Here is a 25,801-nt window from a genome sequence, read left to right as displayed (position 1 = left end):
TTAAATATGCAGTTAACGACTAGAGAGAGGCAAAATTTGACTTTGTGATAGTCGCTTACAAAAGTGAGTTCACGACCACAATATATTTTTCTGAATGCAGGAGTAACTGGGGCCCTGGCCAGTGTTTTGCCCCGCAGATGGGCAGCAGTGTTTGTGAACACCAGTGTGGCAGTTGGCAGGGATTGAGGAGGGGGATGGGCAGATTGCAATGGCACATGCTCCAATTCAAATTATCCCTGGACCCATGCAGCAGTGAAGGACCTGCTGGGGCCCAGGGTGGCATTCATTATAACCAGACACAGGCAGGTTTGGTCAGTGCCTCTATCATGACACCAGTCCTAAACGCAAATCGGAAACCCCTTTTATTCACATTTCACCTGGTTTAACACAATTTTACAGCAGCACCTCAATATAATAACATTTTATTTGTAAATGTTTACCCCAAATTATCAGTAAATAGATTGAAATAAATGTTAAGGATTATATGGCAACAAGATAATTAATGATATAAACACTGTAAATGGGGAAAATGCAGGTAAATAGTAAACACCAATGAGGTCTTTAAGGTAATAAGAAAAGCGTAGATAAATACGAATCAAATTACACAACAAATGTCTTTTTTTATGTTTTCATTTGAGATCTTTTTAAAGCCACCTCTACAGTACAGTATGTGTTTATAATCTGATGGGAAGTTACTCCCTCTAATTACATCTGTATTACTGCATGAAAAATTAGCTTTCTGGGATTTCTGATGCTGCTAAAGAGTTGGTGAATGAGCGAGGGGAGCGCAAATCTAAAGACTGAGAATTTAATGATCTACATTATTGCCAGCAACTATTGCTCTTCCTTGGGCATGGTGAAGTTAATTCGCAGATTATGGTGTTAGTGTATGATATCCTACACTGCCCTGGGTAGTATTGGCCAGTGCAAGACATAGATCATTTAAAAATAAAATGTGTGTGTTTATGTCAGAATTACTCACATTTGATCTTCTATCTACTGCACATCAATGGAAGTTAAAAATGCCCTTAGGGAATAAATGTTAATGTGGGTGTTATGACATGAATGTGTTATGTAGCCTGCGGAGACTAATAATGCATCAAAAATATGAAGTGTAAAAATGTTCCTCTTGGCTCATCTCTGGACATGTTGATGGAGGGGGTAAAAAAGTGAAATTGACAATATCATTGTAGGAGCGCACTAAAGGGGCGACGGTCCGCTCCACTGAAGTAGGGATGTCTACAGTGGAAGAAGAAGAAGGGGGAGGGTACCACTTTGTCACAGGCTGCTATGTAGATTAACCTTTCAATTAGTTGTTATCAGGTCCTCTCCATGTCTCGGCGCAAGCTTTTCAGCCTTCGTTTCAAGAGATCAAATCCCACGAAATCGCTCGGATATGTCGCTGCACATGTATCCTTCGACGTTTCCCCGATAATGAAGAGGAGTATCCGAGGGGGGGAAAAACTTGCAGAGGTAAACTACCAGCAAATTTTACGGTAGAATGTGCACTCGTTTTTTTTTCTTTCATACTAGTTATATGTTCATCCTTGCATGAAACTTGCCGTTATTTGTTGTGCCTTCTCGCCCATGGCGGCGACAGATTAGATAGGTCGGTTTGCGTAATATCTAACAAAACGATGTTAAAATCCAAGGAGGCTGTGTATCATTTCCTACTAAAATATGGAAAACGAGAGCGGAGCTGAAGCTGAGAAATGGGAGCTAAAGAAACTAGCGATACATAATTGAGAACCAGTGATGAAGGAGCTACTCTCCCGGCAGTCGTGTTAACTTGTATTCCCCCCTGAACATCTTTTTTCCCTCCAGGGCTCACTATTTTTTCTCATTGGAGATATTTGATAGTTAATGGTGATAAAGAGGTCATGCCATTATTGCACAGCGCAACACAGGACGTTTATAATTTCGCTGGCAGACGTGGAGCGAGCTACTTTTTAGCTCAACGGAACCTTTGTTTATCGCAGCCAATTTAACGTCACATAGTTGAAATGTTAAATATCAGGAGAATTACGGCTCCTCTCGGGAAAATAATGAAAAGGGAGGAAGATAAAGAAGGGGAAAGGCGATAGCTTAGACACATTTAGCCAGCAGGAGTACTGGTATGCTACCTGGAATTGATTTAAAAAAAAAAAATGTTTCACTTTAAATCAGCGCTAGAGCCTTTGCAGGTTTTATGCAAAGTAATGATAGATTCAACAAACAGCCAATTAAAGTCTAAAATGTTCCAAATCACTTTCAAGTGTAACCAACTGTTTCAAGGAGGAATCTAAGTAAAGGTGGGCCGGCGTTAAACGCTTGGGAAATGTGGTTAAATATTTATCTCATTTAATCGTTACTCAGCCAGTTTATGCTTTTTATAGTGTATATATGACTAATAATGTCCTGTCGCTGCCGTTAGAGCAGTAAGTTCAAATATTATGGGTGTTGGAAGTAAATGATATCAATTCATCACTGAAGGCACCTTAAGAGGCGGGTCAATTGAGGGAAGTGACAGATCATACAGCCAGTGCCGTGTCTCCTAGAGTGAGCTCATACATAAAGATTGACATGTGCTTTATCAAACCAGAAATCGGATCTTGTCTTTACAGCCAATAGCCTATTGAAGTTGCTAGGGAGGGCACATTAGTGTAGGTAAGGTTTAATGAGACCCCATTGGATTGTAATCAGCGTCATGTCGGATTCATGTAAACTACAACATTGTAACAAAATGGCGACTGTTTAGGTGACATCAGTAATGCTGGCAACACTGTCATTTATCTGCTCAACTCAGCGGACCACAACTCTAGGTTTGTTACGTAGTTATTAACTTACCGGTTTCTTGCTTCGTCTAACGGCTCGGTGGTTATTTGCAGACGTGCCTCAAACGTCTAACGGCAGCTGTCAGGAAGTGAACATTGATTATACAAATGTCATTAAAGCTCGCGCTGATCAGTTTGTCGTTGCGGACGTCGAGCTGTCAAAAGTCGCGTGCGGACAGGTAACGTTTAAACTTTACGTATGATGTCCTTTTTATGTTTTTAATCAGTTCGCGTATGTTAGACATGTGACGGTGACATTTTGGAAAATTACGTGCTGCAAAAATAAATGTGAACTTGTTTTTTTTATGTCGAAAAGGAATCTGAAACCGAGTAGCCTACATGCATCTGTCGAGGAGACTGTAATACTTTTTCACTCGGTAGAAGTTATAGCTGTCATTGTGCTAAAACTTATTACTTTTACAAAAAATAGTCTCTTTTGAAACGGACATCTGGTTTGGTGTGTGGATTATGGTGCCAGACTATGGATTAAGTCACTCGGATTTCTTTAGCAACCATGACAGCTCCTTCATCTGTTTTTATCCATCTGTTTCTCATGTTTTAACACATCTTAAACGTCCTGCATTCCTCTGGCCTAGTATATCCAATATGCCAGTGATTCTCAAAGTGGGGTTCGAGGACCCCCAGGGGTCCGTGGCACTCTTTCATGAGGTCCATGAAATGTTTTCAGATTCAGTCATTTAAATTATGACATAAAAATGTGTTGTTGTTTTTTTTTTACAAAAGGTGTCATAATTCAACAAATAATATTTAACTTTTTGAATCTAAAATATATAGATTAGCCTACTTTCTTATCTAACAAATCTACAACTCTCATAATCTGCAAATATGTTTAATATATGTCTTATAGCTTTCTAATAAGGGGCTTCCTGGTATATGCTCTGTCTTGTAAGGTGTCCTTGGCTAAAAAGCTAGCTAGTTTATAGAATGTGAATAAGAGGAAATAACAAGTAATTGCAGGAGAGGTTGTAATTTACACATGTATTTGACCAATTTGTTTTTTATTTTTTCTTTTAGATTTGATCTGGGATTAAATAAATAAAGATCCAGGTCAGCTGGTGACTACAATTGTGGAATTTACTTGTGCCAACTTTTCCTCAAGACCAATGTCAGATACCCAGGATTAAGAAGACTTGAGAAGGCGGATGCTCGTGTGGAACATAACTTTTTGACCTTACTAACGATGTGGATGTACCCAGTGTTCAGCAGCAGGAACGGGGAATCTGTATGGATCAGATTTTTGTGAGTCTAATTTTTCAACCATGGTAAAACTGGCAAACCCTCTGTACACGGAGTGGATTCTTGAAGCAATACAGAAAATCAAAAGGCAAAAGCAGAGGCCTTCAGAGGAGAGAATTTGTCATGCGGTGGCCACATCGCATGGACTGGACAAGAAGACCGTCCTTGAGCAGTTGGAATTAAGTGTTCATGATGGCTCTATTCTTAAGGTTACAAATAAGGGTAGTGCCTCTTACAAGGACCCAGGAAATCCCGGGAGAGTTGGATCAATCCCGCCTGCAAATGTGTCTGTGCCATCAAAGGAATCATTATGGAATTCAAGCGATCTGCGCCATATTGATTGGAATAAAATTCTTAAGAGGGCCATTGAGGGCCTGGATGATACCCATGGCTCCTCACTAAAGAACATCGAGAGGTATCTGAGGAACCAGGATGACCTCTTAAACATTGTTGATAACCCTGCTTTCCGGCAGAGGTTACGACTGGCAGCCAAGCGGTCAGTAAACAACGGCAGGTTGTTAAAAAATGGCCCGCGATATAAGCTTAGCCATGGCAGTGTGGAGGGAAGGGGCTCCAGGTGTCCAAGTTCTTCCCCCTTGGTCCTGTCATCAGTGACACTCCTCCCCCATGAGCGAGACCAGGTACACACACCTTGGCCTCTGCATTCTCATTCTTTCACCTCATGCTTATTCCCATGTTACCCTGGACTTTGGTCTGTCATATGCTGCTGTTACCCTAAAGGGAAACATAAGTTATTTGTGTTATTAATGTGCTATTGATTTCAACCTTCTTATCCAGCTCTAACATGTAGTAAAGCTTTGTTTAGCAAGAACCAAGGACCTTTTTTTGGAACAGTGGCTTTTCCATGACATCATTACCAAAGAGGAAGTTTGAAAGTTTGGGCCACCAGTAAGCGGCATTTGCTTCATAGGAATTTTATGATTGTGGTCTTAAATCTGTGGGACTTTAGCTCGGCAGGTCAGAAACAACACCATCGAGAGTGCGTCCCTTTGGGGCTGTGTTGCTGTTGGTCTCCATAATATGAGAACTTGGATAATCAGTAAGTCATGCTGACAGTGTGCGGTAGGCAGTCTGCTGTAGGCTTCCCACAGGTTATGTAACACTAGCCTAATGGCCTTAAGGGATGTGGCTGGCTATCTTGTGAGTAGCAAGCATCAGTGAACAGATTTGGAAGATTGTATTGGTTACTTACATGCTCATGAGCACAAACTAGTCATCACAAATAGTGAGTGCTGAGGAATGGCAGCTGAAGTATATGTGGTAGGACATAGTATTCTCAGGCTGCATGCAGTTGTTATGACCTTTGTGCTAACAGAGATGCCCCAGAGAGTAAATAAAACCATATGAACAAACTTCCAGGTTGAATTGTTTCCGTTGCTTTTGGCACTTTAGGGGTGGTTTATAGTTTGTAGAGATTGTGTCTCTACACTGCATACAAAAGTCTGTAAAATGACAGCACTTTTGTACTTGCTTTGCAATTTTAAGACACTGTCAAGCAGTGAATAGTTTTCATTGTATGGCCCTAAAGTGCAGTCTACACTCATCTAGTAGTAGTAGGTTGTAGGTAGGTTTGTTGTAAGGGCTTTTTGCAGACCGTGTGTCAAGATGAAGTGCCGTCCAATAGTTTATGCACAAGTTATGCAGCTGAGCAGCACCATGCTTTAGAGATGTCACCCTGCTCCCCACCAGTTTCACAGTGAATATTCAGGAAGCGACACCTTGATACCGCAGTCAAAACTGTGACTGTGTCTGTGGTCAGGCCAAAAGTGAAACTGAGAACTGTTTAGAGACACAGTGTCCTGCAATGGTTCTCATAACTGAGGACGGCCTGCTGTTTTCCATTTGGAACATTTCAACCTTTTGCTCCAAGCCTGATGACATCACCTAGCCCAGTCCAGGTTTACCATTCACTTCAAAGGATGAGACATCTCTGCCTGTTAAGTTGTTGAAGCACAAGTGTGTGTGTTGAGAATAAGAGATACTTTGAGGTAAAAGAAAAAGAGCAGTCTTGGTTTAGAGTTTATTAGATTCTGAAGAGACTCTGGCAGGAACAAAGGCAAGGAATGAGTGTTTTTTTCTTTCTTGCTGCGTTATGCAACAATTTGAGCTCTCTCTCTCTCTCTCTACCAGCAGTTTTCTAATAAGACCCCACCCCCTCACTCAGGACAGCCTGCTCTTTTGAAGCAGCATAATTTCCTGTAATGTGCTTAATTTAGAATCCCCAAGTAAATCATCAGCATCTCTTTAGCTGTGTTTGTTTCTTTATTTTCGCACTTTTGTGCTGTGCAGATTGCAAATTACTATTGGTTTTAATCACCAGGCCTAAGAATATTCCTGATGGAAATTAATTCTCCAGTTCCTGGATTAGACTTCATGTCAGCAGAGACTATGTTATAAAGACTTCATAAGAAAAAAGTGAAAATAAAAAAAAGCAAAAACCTTGCCTATGAGCTCTGAGCATTTCAGCAGTTGAAAGCACAGGCTGCATGTTAGCACTGATGTCTTATTCATTTCAAGCTCTTTACATTAATGTTCTTGCTTCTATCTAAAATGATCTTGTATAAATCATATTTATGATGTTTGGTAGCCAGAAATCTGAGTTTTAAGGCTCTCAAGAAACTTGTTTACTCAGTTATTCAGGATAATATTTCATGATAAAGAGGACACATATGTACTTTTTGTACATAAACAAGAAGTAATAACTCTGAAGTAACCACAACACTGAAGCCTTGTTTTGAAGTAACTTTGGCTGCATCTTTTAGCAGTGATATCGTAGAATGGCTTGTGATCAAGGACAACATATTCATATTTATCCATTTATCTCTGCTCTGAGCAAATGTGATTTTAACTTTAATGAACTCCAAATTGACAGACATTGTGCAGTCCAGTTAACAAAACATTGGGGTTATATGAAGGGCTGCAACTAACAAGTGTTTTCATTATTGATTCATCTTTTAGATTATTTGTTCAGTTTTTGTCATAAAATAAAAACAAATTTGTCAGAAAATAGTAAGAATAAATCTGCTCACCTTCAGTTTGGTTCTGTTGTCCGAGTGTAAAACCCAAACAATTTACATTTATATACCAACAGAGAAATCATCACATTTGACAAGCTGAAACCAGGGAATGTTTATATCTTAGCTTGATAAATGACATGAACGATAACCAATTCTCAAAATTGTTGGCGATAAACTTTTTGTCGTAGTTATGCGTTTTTGAAATATGAAGAATACTTATAACCTGGCCTGTTCAACAAGATTGTTTGCAGTTGCAGACCTGCCCAACTCAACTGAGCAACTTTTTTTTCTTCTTCCATAACACGAGACAATTACGGTAGAAAATCCTGATGATTTACCTCTGAGCCACAGTGTTATACTCTACAGGTGTAGCCTCATCACGCTTTAGCATTTCAGTGTTTTTATAGTATGTCCATAATCACAGCTGTGTGAGCAGCAGTCCGCTTCTAATGCCAGTGCCTGCTTTCAAATATTGACCTGGCAGGTTTGAAAATAGAGTAATCATTGATGTGGCAGTAAACTGCTTCCCCTCACCATAACAACTAATTGATACAACAGCCAGGAACAATGACCAAATCCCCTCTGTGTCATAGTTGCATTCCCCCTTGGGTTTCTTTTGGATGCTGTGACAGGTTGAAAGGATGCTCCTGTCTTGTGTTTGTTGACGGATGAAAAAAACAAAAAACAAGATCTCCCTTAATTCAACTATCGGTTAGGAGGAGGTCAGGACCAATAGAGATGTGGAGGTTGCAAATTTTGTTGAGGTCAGGATGCTGATCAGCGTCATCGAAACCAGGAACTAATTATGGGCATCCCCAGAGTGCCCTTCAAAGCTCCAGTCAATTGACGAGGCCTTAGTGTGTAAACTGATGATGAGGTGGGTTATTTATGGTCACACCCAGGCTGTGAGTGTTATTTTCCGTTTAGAACTTCCTCTCAAGCAAGAAGTAGGCCTGCACGATTCAGGGGAAAAATATGAATTACGATTTTTTAGCTTAGAATTGATATCACTATTCTCTGCCACGATTTTTTTCTCAAAGTGTAATGTGTATTGCACACGTGAACCATGACAAAACAAAACAAATTGGCAGTACCTAACATAGATTTTCTTTGGCACATATAGCACATTGCACCTCACCACAAGCCTGTAAACATAGAGGCTTCAGTGAATAAAGAAAATAATAAAGTACATACTGGCCATTTAAGTACAGTAGGCTACCAAAAATAGTGACATATAACACATTGATCTAAATATGGCCCTGATACAGGCTTTATCTGAACTCCTTGAACATGTCTTTACATAGTTAAAACATGTCAATCAACATGCTGCAGCTACAACTTCAGTCTCTAGAGAAATGGAGTTTGTCAATTGCCAATTTAAGTACAGTATCAAAAACAGAATGATTTCTTAGCACACTCTTTCATGTCTTCAGCTGTCCTGCCTAATAAAGGCAGAAAATGCCCCAAAGTCATTTAAAAATTAAATCGAGATCGCGATTTTATAACGATTAATCGTGCAGGCCCGGCAAGAAGGAGGCAGCAGTTTGTTTGATGCTCCTTTAGAGACTTGTGTATATGATCTCATACTTAAAGGGACAGCTTATGAAAGCCAGAGTACCTCAGTGTGGGTTTAGTCTGGTTATGACTACTTGGCACATTTTAACTGACTGTTTTATGATGGGATGACACTAAGTCTTCCCTATTTTCCTCTGTGAAGTCAGCCTCTGTTCATTCTGAGTGATCAATGGGGAAATCCTCTTAAACCTTGAGCTCATATTTTACTTCTTCTGAACTTAAACGTAAGCCTTTAAATGAGTGTTTGTTCTGAGACTTGCAACATTTACAGTGGATCATGGCAGTAACAATGGGAGCATGTTTTATTATTGAGGTAATTTGATTACATGCTGCTTAATCCTTTCAGACTGGAGTGCAAGCTTTAAGAATTGGATTAAGCCCTTAAACTATGATTACTAAGATCACATACCCATTCAGATGTAATGGATAAAGGAGGTGGATCTCAATATCTTTGAGGATGAGATTCATTTATTATTCATTTCTAGTCTGTGAGAACACCTTTTTTCATCTTCTGAGCTTAGTTCATATTTTTGTGGCCATTTCATTAAATCACACACTGGTGTTATTGTCTTGCATAAACCAGCAATAAGTCGGCAGTGATCTCAAAAATCCTGACAAGATAAAATCTCCAAAAACAAACAGGCTTTCAAGCACTTCATACGCAGCCTGTGCTCGTTTCTGTTTTTAAACAGTTTGTCTCTGTTTGTGTTCCCACCCAGCTCCGGGTTGACCCCATCCCAATATGCAGTTTCTGTCTTGGAACGAAAGAGTCAAATCGGGACAAGCGGCCAGAAGAGCTGCTGTCCTGTGCAGACTGTGGGAGCAGTGGTAAGTCGCCTTGGATGTTCTTACAAGCTACAACATACTGTAGTCTGGACAAAACTGTTAGCATGTTAGCAAAGGCACACAGTGAATGCGTGTTAGGAATAGAGGTGGGCAATATAGTTCAAATCATTATCACAATATTTAGAAAAGTAGTTATTCAATAAATTGCGATATCATATGGCATCTAAATGCAAAATCCCATGTAAAATATTACATTGCTCTGGTTTAAATCAGACAGAACTCTTAAAATATGTAAATCAAAAGCTTGCTTTTAACTTAAATTTGTTTGGAAGCATTCATTTGGACCACAAGATTGTTTTACATTGTGTAAAGATATAACATGAAATTATCATGTCACATTGTAATTCTATGAAAGATGACAATAATAATAAGTTATTGCCCTGTCCTTGAAAAATGTTAACTTAAGAATAGTAGTAAGTAGGGGTGGTTGACATGGATAACATCTTCAATCACGGAATCTCTTGTGGTAATATTTATATCACAGTAGTTAGAAATGTAATTATTTATTGCTCTATTGCTAGAGTTATAGCATGATCTGGTGCATTTTCTGGACATTCATCTGGCCAAATGTTTCTATAACTAGATGGAAATATCTGTTTTACATGACAAATCATTATACCTAATCACATTGATGCAAAAATCCTGCACATATTTCCGTTAAGCATTCCTGCTCATTGACTTGCAAAATTGCCTGCAATAGCCTTATACAACTCGAGATATCAAAGCTACCTTGCTATAAAGGTTGTAGAGAAATCTGTGATTGTGAACAAATTTCTTTTATCTCAAAACATACAGGATATTACCATATCACCCAATCCTGGTAGCAGTAGTTCTCAGCATCGGTTAGGCAGATGTCACATTCTTGCTCCACATTTTTCTCTTCCCTTTAAGGGATTTATTGGAAGAACAATGTTCAAATTGAGTGGCTGAAGGGATCCAAATTGCTTGCAACCCTCAGTGGGCTCAAGAAGGGCAGATGCTCTATAAGTGGCCATTAGAATCTGAAATCACCCAAGTCATTTTCGCTCAATTTAGATTGTTCTTATAGAGCGCACCAGGCACAGCGGATCAAAGATCAACCCTTTTCCCTCTGCAGATTGGTGGCATTTCCTTTACTGTTCTTTTGTTCCAGGCAAAACTGCTAACCCCCATAAAATTACCTCTTACAATTATTTTAAATGCCGTAAGGAATTGTTCTCCTGGTGACATTTTTATAGCTCAAATTTGACTAAGTAGCTTCGAGGTGGTTTTCATTAACCGCTCGTAGTGTACACAATTTGTGCTCTCACTGTAAAACAGCTGTTTTACAACCATGAGAGGGAGCCGGGTGAGGGAGAAGGCAAGCTTTTACATGACTTTCATGGATCGGCTTCCATTAGAATGAGTGCTGCCTCATTAAGATCAAATTATCTGTAATTAGCGGCTCAGATGTTTGATCATACTGTTTTTAGACACAACTTGTGGCAGGGGGAAAAGAAGTGTTGCGGACATACAGTGGTACCATTGTTTTTTGATGATGTAATATGTTAATATTTGACCTTACTGTGTGAATACATGGATTACCTTGTCTCTAGCTCTGTGACACAGTCAACACTGGCACAAATGTGTTATGCTAATATGCATTTTCAATTGCTTCTGAAGGGCATCCATCATGTCTGAAGTTTTCCCCTGAATTAACCTCAAATGTGAAGAGATTACGATGGCAGTGTATTGAATGCAAAACCTGCAGCTCCTGTCGAATACAGGGGAAAAATGCTGTAAGTATAATGTTGCATGCATTTTAAAACGCACCATTATCTGTGTTGTTGGCTTGGAGGAAGATCTCATTTGCAAAGCCTCTCTTGTGCACAATTGGAATTATATCTCCAAAAGACTTTAAATGACTGGTGGTGTTACATGTCTGCAACAGGGACATCCCTTACACATGCCTGCTGTTCCCTTTCAGGATGAGATGCTATTCTGCGATTCATGTGATCGGGGCTTTCACATGGAGTGCTGCGACCCGCCGCTTTCAAGTATGCCAAAAGGTGAGGTGTTTACACTGCCTGGCTTCTCTGTTTCCCTCTCGGCTGTCAATTCAAAGCCTTTTCTTCACAGACGGCCTTTTGGGGCTGTCACTCAGCACACAGTGAAGCAGCATTGGCTTATTAGAAGCTTTGCATGCATATCAAATTATTCCAGCATCCCCGGGGAGATTTGCTATCTCTGGATTACAGTACTGACCCTACAGCGAGGCTTGTAATGATGGTGCGCGTACTGTAGTAGGACATTTGGCAGTCAATTCATACAAGTCGCATAGTTTTGCTCAACAACCTGACACAAAGTCTATTCCACTGGACAGAGAATTGACCCAATGTTTTTCTTATGGATTTTTGCTTTATGTAGAGTAATTGATTGTCATTGTGAGCTGGCAGGAATCTCGCCAGCTCTCTGTATTAAAGGAAATGTTTCAAATGAATGTACTGTATGTCCTCTGAATTGATGAACCCACTCAAACGTTACTCTCTGTGTTTGGACACCCTCCAGGTACCTGGATCTGCCAAGTCTGCAGGCCGAAGGAGAATGGGAAGAAACTGCTGCACAAGAAAGCCGATCAGATCAAACGTCGATATGCAAAGCCAATCGGAAGGCCCAGAAATAAGCTCAAACAAAGAATGTAAGTGTTAAGAGATCTTAATTTCTGGTAATAACAACATTTATTCTGAGTTAATTGCTAAGATCTGGGAACATGGCGACATTGTTGAGTGCGATCTTGCGTGTTTTCAGATCTGAGCAATTACTTTGGTGAGTACAATGTTATCAAAACAGATTAAGGTTATGGTCAAAACTACGAAAATAACACCCAAGCTGTAATAAACTGAAATGATCCTTTTCAGAGAACTATAACACACCAGGCAAACAATAAGTAAATACAAATAACAGGGAAATCTTCTCTTCTCATCAAAAATAATTAGACTGTGGCACGATTGAACTTTGGATGCAAAATGTTTCGATTGCTTCCAAAAAAAACACGTTACTCATGCAAAAACAAAGAATTAGAAAAGCAATACATTGTTATACAAACATACATTACACGTGTGGCAGTGAGATCTGACCTTGCAGCGATTTGTTGTCTTCGCAGGTCTGTAACCAGTGGTGACGGCTCCATGGTAGCACTTGGAGGAAGGGGGTCACCTGGTAGGGGTCAAAAGATTACCGTCTGTTCTACACCTTCATCTGGTCATGCTGCATCTGTGAAGGACGCCCGAGACAGATTGGCTGTTGCAGACCCCTGTTGTGCGGTCGACGCCACCCAATTCACCACTTCCACCCCCACCACCACTCCCCCCCTCACGCCCACCTCCACCCCAGCTACACTCACCGTTAACAAGAAAACCAAAGGGCTTATTGATGGGCTTTCCAAATTCTTTACCCCTTCCCCCGTGGGCCGTCGCTCGCGAGCTGTAGCCGTAGAGTCGCCCGCCACACAGTTAAGCTCTAGAGACAAGGGTCTGCCCAAACTGTCCAATCAACCAGAGCCGTTTGCCTTTGCTGCTGACGCCACTCAAAAGATAACCCCCTCTTCCTCTGCACTTCCTCCTGCTCCCACGTTGCCGGGACTTAGCCCCCCCTCTCAGGTGTCCAGCAGCTCCACCTCTGCTAACTCGCCACAGAGCTCCTCCAGCCAGTCTAGTGTTCCTTCCCTGAGTAGTCTCTGCAATAGCAGCCAACTTAAGGGACTATTTGACGGACTCTCTCACATTTATACTACTCAGGGACAGTCGCGGAAAAAGAGACTACCTTGCTACGCGCCGCCTAAGCGCTTGCATCGTAAGCAGGATTCACCCCATGCGTCCAAAACGGGGCCCCAGCGCCTTGGAAAGAACGAGTTTAATAAAAATAGGTTACACTCCACATCTGCTGGGCCAGGCCGACCCAGAGGACACCCATTTAAGATGGTCAGTCATTTCAAACGTAACCCCTTCCTTAAAAAGCACAGGACACTAGGCAGGCTGAGGTATAAAGTAAGCCCTCAGAAGGGAGCCCCATCACCAGGAAAGGGAGACTTGACAGACGGAAGAATTAAACCTGAGAATAATCATGGTAAGCAAGGCTCAAAATTCCAGCCAAGACCTGCGTCTCCACACCTTTAAGCTTCTTCTTTATTTATTTTTTTAAAGCTTGTCACTCGCAGTTATTTTTTTCCAGACTAAAGCTAATCTTTTCTTTGAGAAGACACCCTCAACATTCTAACAGACTACTAATCTTCTGCCTAATTTGAATTCTTTTAGTTTCTTAACCCAGTTTCGTTGCGTTTTGACTTGGCTGCGGAGTTTACGTGGCTTCCATCCTCTCGCCCGTTGGCTTTTGTCATAGTGCATGGCCCACTAACTCCCTCATGTTGCTCCTTGCTCTGTCCTTGACCCTCTGCAGTACTGCGCACATTGTGATCACTACCTAGTAGAGGCTGTAGTCACACCAGCACTCTTCCTCATCCCACCCTCATTCTTGAAATCACTGTCTCCACTCAACCTCACTTCCAGCGGTCATTAGACACATACAACCCAGTGATTCACCCACCCAAGTTGACTCTGAGCTGACATGATGATTATAGCCAGAAGTGCAGTAACCCTTACATTTCACTGTCTTCAGGAGTGAAGTCACAGTTTAAAAAAATAACACGTAGGAAAAACAAATGGATATATCTTTCAAGCAATTCTAAACAATATACTGCACAAACACTACTTACCCCAGCAGTACATTTCCATAAATATGCTAATGACACATCACGTCCACTTATAATGGGTTTTTGTTTTGGTGGTTATGTCATGGTGTTGATGTCTTTCATAAAATTACTGCCTGCTTTCCAACATCAGTTGCTTTTCATGTCGACACTCGCTCCCTTCCCTGCATCTGCTTCTTCATTCATGGGAAACTGTCTTGGTGGATGACTAAGCACATGAAAGCGGTTACGCAATTAGAGTGATTTAGTTTCACTTCATTACATTAGGGATTTTCATATAAACATGCAAAGATGATACATTATGAAATTCCTCAGAGACACGGCCTCAAACAGGCTCAGCAGCAGTACTCTCAGTATTAACCCATTTGCATAGAATGCATTTATGAGACTATTCAGCCACGGCTGCTTCAAACAGGGCCGTGTTGATGTGCTATCTGATGTGTTGATGTTGTGTTATTGTGCCTGTAACAGGCCACAACGGGGAGCTGCGTGTGAAGCAGGAGGCCCAAGCCGACTTTGCAGCCATGTCCAGAGACCACATCTCAGAGGAGGACATTGAGACGTTCACTCATGTACAGGAACTCGCCGTGCAGGTGAGAAACTGGGGAAAGGGCTCAACATCTTCAAGATTAAGTGGAGTTTTCGGCTTACGCAAGCAGTACAACTTTATTTGTCTTGAGATTTTCAAGTTAAACAAGGGGATTGACATGGGCAACACATAACAGGGTCTTTCAATGACATATATAAGGGGTTATAGGCATATTAGTCTTGCTTTGCCAGATCCTCCTCCAAAGTGGAACATCAAGGATATAGATTATAGGCATATATATATATATATATATATATATATATATATATATATATATATATATATATATATATATATATATATAATCAAATCTGTCCACTATTATACATATTTTCATTGTCTCATGCTAAAATCACAAGCCCAGAAATTCTGAAAATGTCATGCATTTGTTTAACCATATCTACCTCCAGCATTCATTTTGTACCTGAGAACCTTTTTGTATAAATTTCAATTTTGGAGTCACAAAATATTGTATTATGTTCTTCCAATTCATGAGTTTGTAGTCTTAGTCTGGCTTTGCCCAATTTCCCAATCATCTTCAATTATCTTCATGCCATATTCTCCCTCCTGTTTCCGTACAATATGGACAGTTGAGTAGTTTTTGAGGTAACTGAGCAGTTTGATGTTTTAAGGGTAGGGGTGGGTGATACGGAAAAAAAATTGTAGATTGGAAGGTATCTCAGCATTATGTTGATTTACAATATCTACTCTTAAGTTTTCAATGTAAAATGGGTCAAATATAAACTCACGTTCATCCTATATGTTTTTTTAATGCATTGCTTTTCTAAAAGGAAGTAGGATCAGAACCCAGATGATGTATAAGTATCAAGGTCTTACTAGTGACAGATCTTGGTCAGATTTAAATTATCTTTCGTAAGTCCACCATCTTGATTTGAGAATTTTGCCACAATGCCATATTTATGAACTGGTTAAAAGAGACACTGTAAGATTGAATAATCTGGGTCACATTTATTAATTTGCTTTTATTGAATCTTTTCACAGAGAACTGGATCTCTGATGAACACAGACTCTGTGCGATGCCCTGCGCTCATTGAATTTGGGAAGTATGAGATTCAAACCTGGTACTCGTCGCCTTACCCTCCTGAATATTCAAGGTAATGTTGCTTTTACTCAACAAATAATGCCACTTTCTTTATTACTTGAGTTGCATTTTTATTTCAGTGTCCTTTTTAAAGACCTCTCATGCTGAAATACAAACTGCAGCCTTTTCTTTGTCTTTGTCAGATTACAAAAGCTTTATCTGTGTGAGTTCTGTCTGAAGTACATGAGGAGCAAAAACATTCTCCAGAGACACACAAAGAAGTGTGGCTGGTTTCACCCACCAGCCAATGAAATCTACAGAAAGGACGACCTTTCAGTATTTGAGGTCAGCTTCCCTTTACAGCAATAAAGCAATAACTGTATGCTGCATGATATTCCACTGAATGGGTTTCTGGGAGGAAGAGGGGAAAAAAGGGAACTGTTTGAACAGTGTCCTTTTGGTCTTTTTATTCCGTGTTTAGGTTGATGGAAATGTCAGCAAACTATTCTGCCAAAACCTCTGCCTGTTAGCCAAGCTTTTCCTGGATCACAAGACCTTGTATTATGATGTGGAGCCTTTCCTCTTCTACATACTTACAAAGAATGATGAGAAAGGCTGTCATCTTGTGGGCTATTTCTCCAAGGTAAGAATTACAGAGTGATTATATGGGAAATGAAGGAACACCGCACATCATTTTTGAATGGTGATACTGATACAGTTAGACCCTACTGTCATTTGTCCGTTTTTGTAACGTGGATTGAATTTATTCACAGTAGTGCTTAAATGATTAGTCAATTAACCTGTTAGCCAAGAACAAATGCCAAACAGTAGTCTGCCCTAGCTTCTAAAGTGTGAGGATTGTCTTCTTTTGTGTTAATTGATTACTAATGAATCAATTAATGATGTAAAAAAAAAAAAAAAAAAGATTTTGGGCTCTGGTACATTTTTCACTATTATCTAACATTTTATACATGAAACAATTAATCGAATAATCCAAAACTAATTGACAGATTAACCGACAAAAAGATAATTATCATATGTTGCAGCTACAATTCAGAACAGAGTGAAAGGTTTTAGTGAAAGCTCATCGCCCTGTGTGTGCGTGGCGTGCATGTGCACTGCTTTAGACAAGGACAATGGCAGGTGCAGTAAATTGCCAGCTTCAGCAGAGCTCTGACATACTTGATCTGTTTCTCCTTCCCTCAGGAAAAGCTTTGCCAGCAGAAGTACAATGTCTCCTGCATAATGATTATGCCTCAGTACCAAAGGCAAGGATTTGGAAGGTTCCTTATTGATTTCAGTAAGTTCCTTAATGCTTTTTTAGACCACAGAACTGAGTTGTTGTTTTTTTTCATTGGTCTTTACAAACAATTTGAGATCAGGGGGTGAATTTGTAGCTTGTGGCAAGGTTTTGTTATATGGTTAAGGCTTTGAAGTAGCCTAATCAAGAGCATTCATGTACAGTGCTTAGGCAATCACAGAAGATTAAGAGTGAAAAACATAACATTCTGGCTGCATACATTATTTGATGGCCAATAGTATTTTACCCAAGCCTGAAGAGCTTTTTTATCGAAAATGCCCACAATTCTCTCTCCTTGACTCATGATGAGGTGGATAGCGCTTCTATGTTTTAGTCCAGTTAATCCAGCACATACAATATTTAAAGCCTTGCGGTACAATTTTGAAAACAGTTGCTGCCTTGAGTGGATTTCTGTGTTAAAGGCAGGCAGGTCTTTTTTTTTTCTCTTTTCATTATAGGCATTTTATTGTTTTGAAGAGTTTTCTCTTTGCCGAGTTTGTGTGTGATGAAGAGAAGGGAAAAGAGGGAGGGCGGGCGGTAATGGAGCATTTGATTTCCTGTTCACTTTGGGAGCCATTGAGACACAGAGATGCAAGAGGATCTGTGATATTGAGAGTGTGCTGATAACAAAGACAGGGATTAAGGGAGATTGAACACAGCTGAATTCTGAGCTCTTTGAAGGCTTTATTGGAAAATGTAGCGTTGGAGCTGGAAGTTGTTTAGATTAAGATTTTCTGTTATATTGGATTGTATTACAGGAACACTTTGTCTCAGGTAGCTCTGAGAGCACAGCATTAGTGGGTGCCTGTGTGAAAAATGTTTCCTTTCAAATCATAATTCAAAGAACTCTGAGCACTCTGTTTTGGTTTACTAATTATAATATACTTGTAAAGTGACACAAATTGAAAAAATTGACTTATTTTCCAATTCATTCATTTGAACTTTCATCGCTAAGCGTTTGTTATCACAGGCTCCTCTTCTTGGCTTTAGTAATGAATATTGTCATGATTACTGGAATATTATGTGTTCAATGTTTGGTGATTAGATTTGCTTGTTTGGTTCTCGGCAGTGGGTGCACATTAAAAGGCATTAATTAATTTCATGCCGCTCATAATGGATGACCCTTGACAGGGCCGCTATAAAACTAATTACACACAGATACATATTAGTATTAGTTTTTTTTCTTCTTCTTCGTTCGTTATCTCTCCTAAGTGCAGTCTCTTGTGAGCAATGACATCCAGCTGCTTCTCTGTTTCGCTCTGTCGCTTTGTTTCCTCTTTACTCCCCTCCATCAACCTCCTTTGTTGCCCTTGCCAGCATGTATCATAGCTTTTGACAGAGGTTGAAGGGGAGTAAAACTGATTGCATCGCCTCCCTTTATACTATTTGAAGGTGAAATCCCAACCAGGGTTTGGTGTCACATCCTTGCATGAATATGTTTACCATAAGGGAGGGGGGTGAAGGGATTGAATTGCAATCTAAAATAACCCAGCAGCAGCCTCTAGCTTGACTAAAGCATTTTGTTTTTTGTTTGAATCTTGTCTTTTTAGGTTACCTTCTCACCAGGCAAGAAGGACAAGCCGGCTCCCCGGAGAAGCCGCTGTCAGATCTGGGTCGCTTATCCTACCTGGCATATTGGAAAAGTGTCATACTGGAGTACCTTTATAAGCACCCAGATAAACACATCAGTGTTAAAGGAATAAGCAGGGCCACTGGGATGTGTCCACATGACATCGCCGCTACTCTCCAGCAGCTCGGCATGATTGACAGACAGGATGGCAGGTCAGTTTTCGAGCCGCAGTCTCCTTCAGCCTGTGCTGCCGCTTCTCTATGCTGTCTGACTTATCCAGGCCAGTGGGTATTTTTAACAGCGTATCCATTAATGCAGCTGAATATTGACAGAAGTAAGTCAGGTTAAGCACCCCCAAGGACACGGAGCACCTGCTGTCCCAAAGAGCTCGTCTTTATGCTCGCATTTAACCACACATCACCTTCTGTCTACATTCTGTTCACCCTGGCTAGTGCTTCACTCTTTTGTTGACATGAACTCATGGGCTTTTCTCATTGTGACCTAGGATTGTGTTGATCAGAAGAGAGCGATTGATTCAGAGGCACACAGAGAGCCTGAGGGCTAACCCACGTCGGAATGAGGTTGACCCTGACGCCTTGCGCTGGACACCTTCCACGACTCTCAATGCTGTCCTGTCTGAGGAGGAGAGGGAGGCAGAGATGGATGTGAGTCTCTTTGTTCAATCAGGAGCCAGTTGTTATTTGTTTACACTTGCTTGCAATGCTGTTCTTGGATGTTTGTTTGATTAGCTGGAGAGTTCAAATAGAGGCCATTAATGGGGAAAGCATTATCACTGTCAGCAGGCATCTAATGTTGTGCAAAATTGCCCTAAATCAGTTCACTACATAATTGATAGTGCTGAATATTCCATGAAATGCAATCTTTCCACGGTTGCTTAACGGAAATGTTTCCTCCATGACGGGCAGACATCCAATCAGGACGCTGCTCTTATTATCAGGAGAAACCTGCGGTGATTCATTTGTCATGATGTTAATTCCAATCTCTTGTTTTCCCATTAGCATCATCGCTCAGATGTTGGAGCTGTGCGTGCGCCTTTCCCAGAGATAATGTGTCTTGTCTGTTTAATTACCAGGCTGAGCGGCTCAAGGAACAGGCCAGTTGCTGGGAGAAGGAGGAGAGGGAGGGCTACATGATGACTCACGGTAGCAGGCAACCTCTCACAAAGGTCCACTGTAAGGTTCCCTACAGGACCTATGAACGCCGCCCTGCACCGTCCTGGACAAGGCGCATCCAGCAGTCAGAGGAAGTGAGTGATGACGAAGCTGATGATGACGATGATGACTCTGATGGCTCACCACCCATCCTAACAAAAGCCCACGCAATGCTTGCAGCCAAGAGAAAGGTGACTTTTATTGTTTGTTGATGTGAAGTCAGCTATTTTCCCTTAGTGGGATTATCTCATTGATTATCTGGAGTTTTATTCCAGGACAAAGTGGAATTGAATGTATATCATTAGGTATTTTCCTTCATTAGAGACCATGTTGTGTACTCTGGTGAGATGGAAAGGTTTGATAAATATTCATGAATTCAGTGGAGGGTTCAGTGGCTTCCTCCTGTCATCTGGAGCCTCCCTGTGTGCCTGCAGCTGTAGATAATAGATTGTGTTTTCACTGCTGGTGTCGAGACTGTGCAGGCTAAACCTTGTACTATTGTCAATGGTCATGGTTAATTTACTGCCCTCCTCTGTGCTTCTCACATCTGCTCTGTCTATATGGCACTGCCCCCTTGTGCTGGAGATAATATTACAGCTGGGTGAATGATGTCAGTGAGACCTTTTCAACAAAAACAGTATGGAAACCAGAAAAGAATGACACTGGCTGTTGGAGTTTATTTAGTGCATTAGTTACAGTATTGATTTCACATCCTTCTTGTGAAGGATCTCGGAGAGGAAAGCGGTTGAGTTGTAGGCAGCCAGTGGGAAACAACTGGAGAATGTTAAATATATAGACCGTGGTTTCTGCTTACTCTGCCTGTCTCATTTGTGGTTTTCCACACCAGGCTGCATTGCTCAAACATTTAGTCTCACAGTGTGGTTTCAACATTTTACATTTAGCCCAAAAGCCTGAATGAATTTCTTCATCAACCTAGTGCCCTTGTTTTCAGGCTTCACAAAACTACTCTACTCTGATGGAGGTCGTATTTCTGTTTTCACTGGTCCCTCTTTTGTTTGTTTTTCAGAGAACCATTGTGCTTAAGAAGAGAGGGCGTAAAAGAAAGAGAATAAACAGCAGTGTAACAACAGAAACCATCTCTGAGACAACAGAAGTGCTGAACGAGCCGTTCGACAACTCCGAGGATGAGCGTCCTATGCCCCTGCTGGAGCGCACCTGCAGAGTGGGCGAGATGGAGGAAGATGAGGAGGACGAACAGGAAGACAAGACACCAATTACACCAATGAAACGCCGGAGAGGTCGCCCGAGACTGGAGAAAAATGCACACAAAGACAATCTTGAACACTGGAAAGAAGGTATTTGCATCTTGACTGTCGTAAAAATACTCTGTAATACATTATCTCTCATAAAATTGTTTGGTTACACTTTACTTGAAGGTGTCTACATAAGAGTGACATGACACTGTCATGAACGTGTCATAAACATTATAAACAAGTCATAAATGTTTATGACATAACGCTTCTTTTAGTAAGTGTCATTCGGTTTTTGTCATGACAAGTTATGGTTAGGGTTAGAGTTAGGGTTCATGTGTCATGACTGTGTCATGTGTTCATGACAGTGGCATGTCACTCTTATGTAGATACCTTCAAGTAAAGTGTTACCAATTGTTTTATAGCAGATTGTTCTATCTCTCTGGCAGAACATTAAATTGATTTTAATTCATTTTTTCAACCTGTAGGAGCTGACATCCTCTCTAAGAGACCCACCAGACCCCGTCCAGTGAAACGGAAGAAAGGCTGGCCGAAAGGAGTGAAACGTGGCCCTCCTAAATGGAGGGTTAAGAATGAACGAAAGATGGGCTTCAAGCTCAACCTCTACACACCCCCTGAAACCCCAATGGAGGCTGAGCAGCACCATATTCACACTGAAGAAGCAAAAGAGGAACCAGAACAGGATATTGTCTGCGACGAGGGCAGCAAAGCAGCCAAGTGCTCGACTAGTCCAGATACAACGCTAGAGAGGCTCCTCTCTGAGCCCCCAAGTTCTGTTGACCGTGGCTCCCAGAAGTCGAGCTCCCCTGAAGGATCGCCAGCGGTTTCTCCGGTGTGCTCACCTGCCGCCATGTCCCCCAGGCCCGAGGACAGAGCTGATTCCCCAGAACCACCTGAAGACGACCAGCAAGAGAGTGAACACGGGCAAGACTCCCCAGCCAAAGATGTGGAACACAGCACAGTGGGTGTCGAATCACTGGAGAATGACAATGCAGAGGATGAGGAGGAGGACGAGCAGAGAACTCAAATAGAGGATCAGGATGCAGATGATGAAGATGACAGTCACAGCAAGGCAGCAGAACCTGAGAGCAGCAAAGCCGAGTTGGAACAGAGTTCAAAAGAAATACCTGAATGCACCCCACCTTTTTTAGATCCAAAAGAAGACAATGACTCTGAGTTGAGTCAGCAGGTTTCTACAGTACCGTGTGGTGAAGATAAACCAGCTACCGCTGCAGAAAGTATCCAAGAGGCAGTGACAGAAACGACAGTAGCAACACCACCACCTGCAGCAGTAGCAGTCGCTTCAGTAGCAGCTGTAGACTCTGATAATGCTGTAGACTCTGAGTCAGAGGAAGAGAGCACGTCCAGTCCTTGTCCCGATCACCCTCCTCCTCAGCTTGCAGAGAGGCCAACACTCAGTCCTGTGCTGAGGGAGGATCCCCCAATCTGCACAGAGATTGACTCAGAGACAGCCCAAGCTGTTCAGTCCCTGACGCAAGAGACTGAGAGAGAGAATGTTTTCCAGGACTGTGTGGAGAGCCAGGAACCCTGCAGGACTCTGCAGACCTACGCCCACGTGGCCCAGAGCCCCCAGCTCACCTCGCTGGATGACTGCCCCCAGTCAGACCATAGCAGTCCCCTTTCCTCTGCGCAATCCCATCCCAGCCAGTCGGTACGGTCTGTTAACAGCCCGGCGGTCTCCATCCTGGAGAGTGGCTACACTCAGATCAGCCCTGACCACAGTGCCATCTCAGTGCCCTCGCTCCACAACATGGAGACGAGCCCGATGATGGATGTGCCGTCGGTGTCCGATCACTCACAGCAGGTGGTGGACAGCGGCTTCAGCGATCTGGGCAGCATCGAGAGCACCACCGAGAACTACGAGAACCCCAGCAGCTACGACTCCACCATGGGGGGCAGCATCTGTGGGGCAGGCCCCTCCCAGAACAGCTGCTCCTATGGCAGCATCCCCCCCAGTGGCCTGGCCCAGAGCAGCTGTGCCGTGAGCCAGCAAATGGCTGCCGTCAACCCCGGCAGCTGCGGGATGATTCAACAAAACAGCCTGAGCTCACCGCCACACTGCAACGTCAAGTCGCCACAGGGCTGCGTGGTGGTGGAGAGGCCTCCCAGCAACAGCCAGCACAGTCAACACAGTCAGCGCAGCCAACACAGTCAACACAACTCCCACAGCAGGCATGTCCCTCACAATCAGCACAGCCAACACAATCAGCAAGGTCCACACAATCAGCTAAGCCAGCACAGTCAACACAATCCCCACAACCAGCATAGTCACCACCACAATCATCACCTGCAGCACAATCACCTCAGCCAGCACAATCAGCATGCTCAGCATGGCCTTCACAATCAACACAGTCAGCACAGCCAGCAGCAGTCCATGGCACAGTGCGCCATAGCCACCAACTTCACCACCACCATGCAGCTGGCAGACATTCCTGAATCAGGCAATCCAAATTTCGCTCTTTATGAGAGGATCAACCACCAGGGGGAGTATGGCAGCGGGCACTACTCTCAGTCGTCTGGCCTCAGCCTGGCCAAGCTGCAGCAGTTTACCAACACGTTCATAGACCACCCTCACTCGCTGCCTTTCAACCACTCAGCCTCACACCCCATCACATCTTATGCAAACACCCCTTCGCTGTCATCTCAGCACTCCAGCCTGGTCTCCTTGTCCCAGACCCCGCATCGAGTCCCCAACCCACAGGTGCAGGCCACCATGACCCCGCCCCCGAATCTCAGCTCCCCGCCGCCCATGATGCTACAGCGCAACATGGGCATCCCGCCCTCGCAGCGGATCCAACCCCAAATGGCCTCCAAGAGTCACCTCTCTGCAAGGTCCAAGTCTGCCCCGCTGTCCCACCACCAGCAGCAGATGTACGCCCGGCCGCCACAGACTGTGGCCATGCAGGCACCATCCAGGACGCTGGCCGCCATGCCGCGCATGAACATGAGCATGAACATCATGCCGGCACCAGCCTACAATGTCAACTCCATGAACATGCCCTCCCTCAACGCCATGAATGGCTACAGCATGAGCCAGCCCATGATGAACAGTGGCTACCATGGCAACCATGCCTATATGAACCAGTCACCCCAGTACTCTATGCAGATGGGCATGATGGGAACACAGCCATACCCCCAGCAGCCCATGCAGGCTCCACCACATGGCAACATGGTGTACACTCCAGCTGGTCACCATGGTTACATGAACACAGGCATGTCCAAGCAGTCCCTGAAAGGGCCTTTCATCAGGCGGTAACTCTCCGCAGGACTAAGCTGGTCCTTCTCGCGTGCATTTTGCTGTTTAAAGATGCACTGATCTGGCCTTTTGTTTTTTTGAGTGTCTTTTTGTTATTGTTTATTACTTAAAAACCAGCAGCAGCACTTGGAAAGAATGCAAAAATTCAGTGAGTAAACTTTGAAGCTAATGTTAAAAAGTATTTTTGTTTCTCCAGATGGGAAGCCTTACATCATTACGATGAAAATCTATTTAATTAGTGTTTGTGTCTCTGATGTGTCTTTAGAGCAGACGGGTTCAGAGCTCGGCGTTCAGAGCTCAGCGGTAGAGATTTCATCAGTGGTCTTGCAGTCGTGTAGCAGCCTCAAATGAAGCCATTTAATGTGCCTGCTACAAGTGGAGTTAGTGGCTGTTTGAACCTGTTCAGTGTACCTGTCTAACAGTGCTGACAATTAGTTTGTACTATACTCATGCCTTTGTATATTTAAATTATTGTACCTATTTTGTAAAGTGACAACTAGCATGCTTCAGTCTCTGTTAGTGACAGTGCATTGAGTAGTACTGTACAAGTGTTGTGCTTAATAGCAAGCCATTTTAAAGATATCTGGCCTTTTATTAGGTTTCCCTCCACGGGGAGAAAGATGAAACTATATTTTGTTAATTCTAATGTAAAAAAAAATGTAAACTTAGTCCTGTTTTCTGTTCGGTTTAAGAGGTTTTATTGCTATGTATGTATAATTCTGAAGTCTTTTGTAACAGATCTCCTTGAGGCAGCTTTCTGTTTAATAAAGCAGACTGATTTCTGTCAAAATAACAAAGCATATCTCAGTGTTTGTACCCTGAAAATTCTAAAACATTTCAAAATGTCCAGAAGTGTGGCAGAATTTAAAAATAACTAAATGATTATAACGATGAATAACAATAAAGAAAATATAAATTTAGTCCAAAGTTGATATTTTACATAATGCCTTTAAAGCTACCTTTTCATTCCATCTGTAGATTTGTTTTCTATCTTTATAAAATGTTGGATTTATATTTTACCGAAGTGTAGAAGAATAAAGCCTGTGAATAGACCAAACTAAGCTAATGGATTGCATGTAAAACGCAACTTGTACTTGTGTTTTTGTTTATATTGCTCTTTTGTAGCCTTTGTACCTGTACAGAGTTGCTGGTAAGAACAGGGGGAAAATACCTGGCTATGTGCACAAAAATCGGACAGAATGACATTCTTGTATTTATGACTTTTCTCCTTTTGTCAGTCACTTAAAATGCTGTACATTTTAGCATAAGAATAAATTATAATGACCATGTACTTGATTGTTCTCTTTTAATTTGAAATATTTACTAGCCTGAAGCGTGTCACAGAAACAAAATTTTTTAATTTGTGG

General features: G+C 42.1%; 1 protein-coding gene across 5 annotated transcripts; it reads left to right on the top strand.

The window, feature by feature from the left end:
- The first annotated feature begins 1,218 nt into the window (after positions 1-1,218).
- Positions 1,219-25,725, top strand: kat6b (K(lysine) acetyltransferase 6B). 5 transcript variants are annotated; one of them, XM_028567146.1, is made up of 17 exons: positions 1,219-1,473; positions 3,849-4,711; positions 9,403-9,511; positions 11,171-11,286; positions 11,439-11,556; positions 12,056-12,185; positions 12,651-13,612; positions 14,724-14,845; positions 15,844-15,956; positions 16,087-16,228; positions 16,365-16,526; positions 17,090-17,183; positions 18,734-18,965; positions 19,259-19,418; positions 19,847-20,116; positions 20,953-21,241; positions 21,625-25,725. In XM_028567146.1, the coding sequence occupies exons 2-17, from the start codon at positions 4,094-4,096 to the stop codon at positions 24,432-24,434; spliced, it is 6,447 nt and encodes a 2,148-aa protein (XP_028422947.1). In that variant the 5' UTR covers positions 1,219-1,473; positions 3,849-4,093; the 3' UTR covers positions 24,435-25,725. The 5 variants fall into 5 exon arrangements, with proteins under 5 accessions (XP_028422947.1, XP_028422949.1, XP_028422946.1 ...); XM_028567148.1 differs by lacking the exon at positions 1,219-1,473 and adding an exon at positions 2,608-2,801 and having other exon boundaries at positions 11,475-11,556; XM_028567145.1 differs by lacking the exon at positions 1,219-1,473 and adding an exon at positions 2,608-2,801.
- Positions 25,726-25,801: the final 76 nt, after the last annotated feature.

Source organism: Perca flavescens, chromosome 21, assembly GCF_004354835.1.
Source record: "Perca flavescens isolate YP-PL-M2 chromosome 21, PFLA_1.0, whole genome shotgun sequence".
Classification (NCBI taxonomy): domain Eukaryota; kingdom Metazoa; phylum Chordata; class Actinopteri; order Perciformes; family Percidae; genus Perca; species Perca flavescens.
The sequence above is the reverse complement of the archived record's forward strand: the minus strand, read 5'-3'. Positions and strand labels throughout refer to the sequence as shown.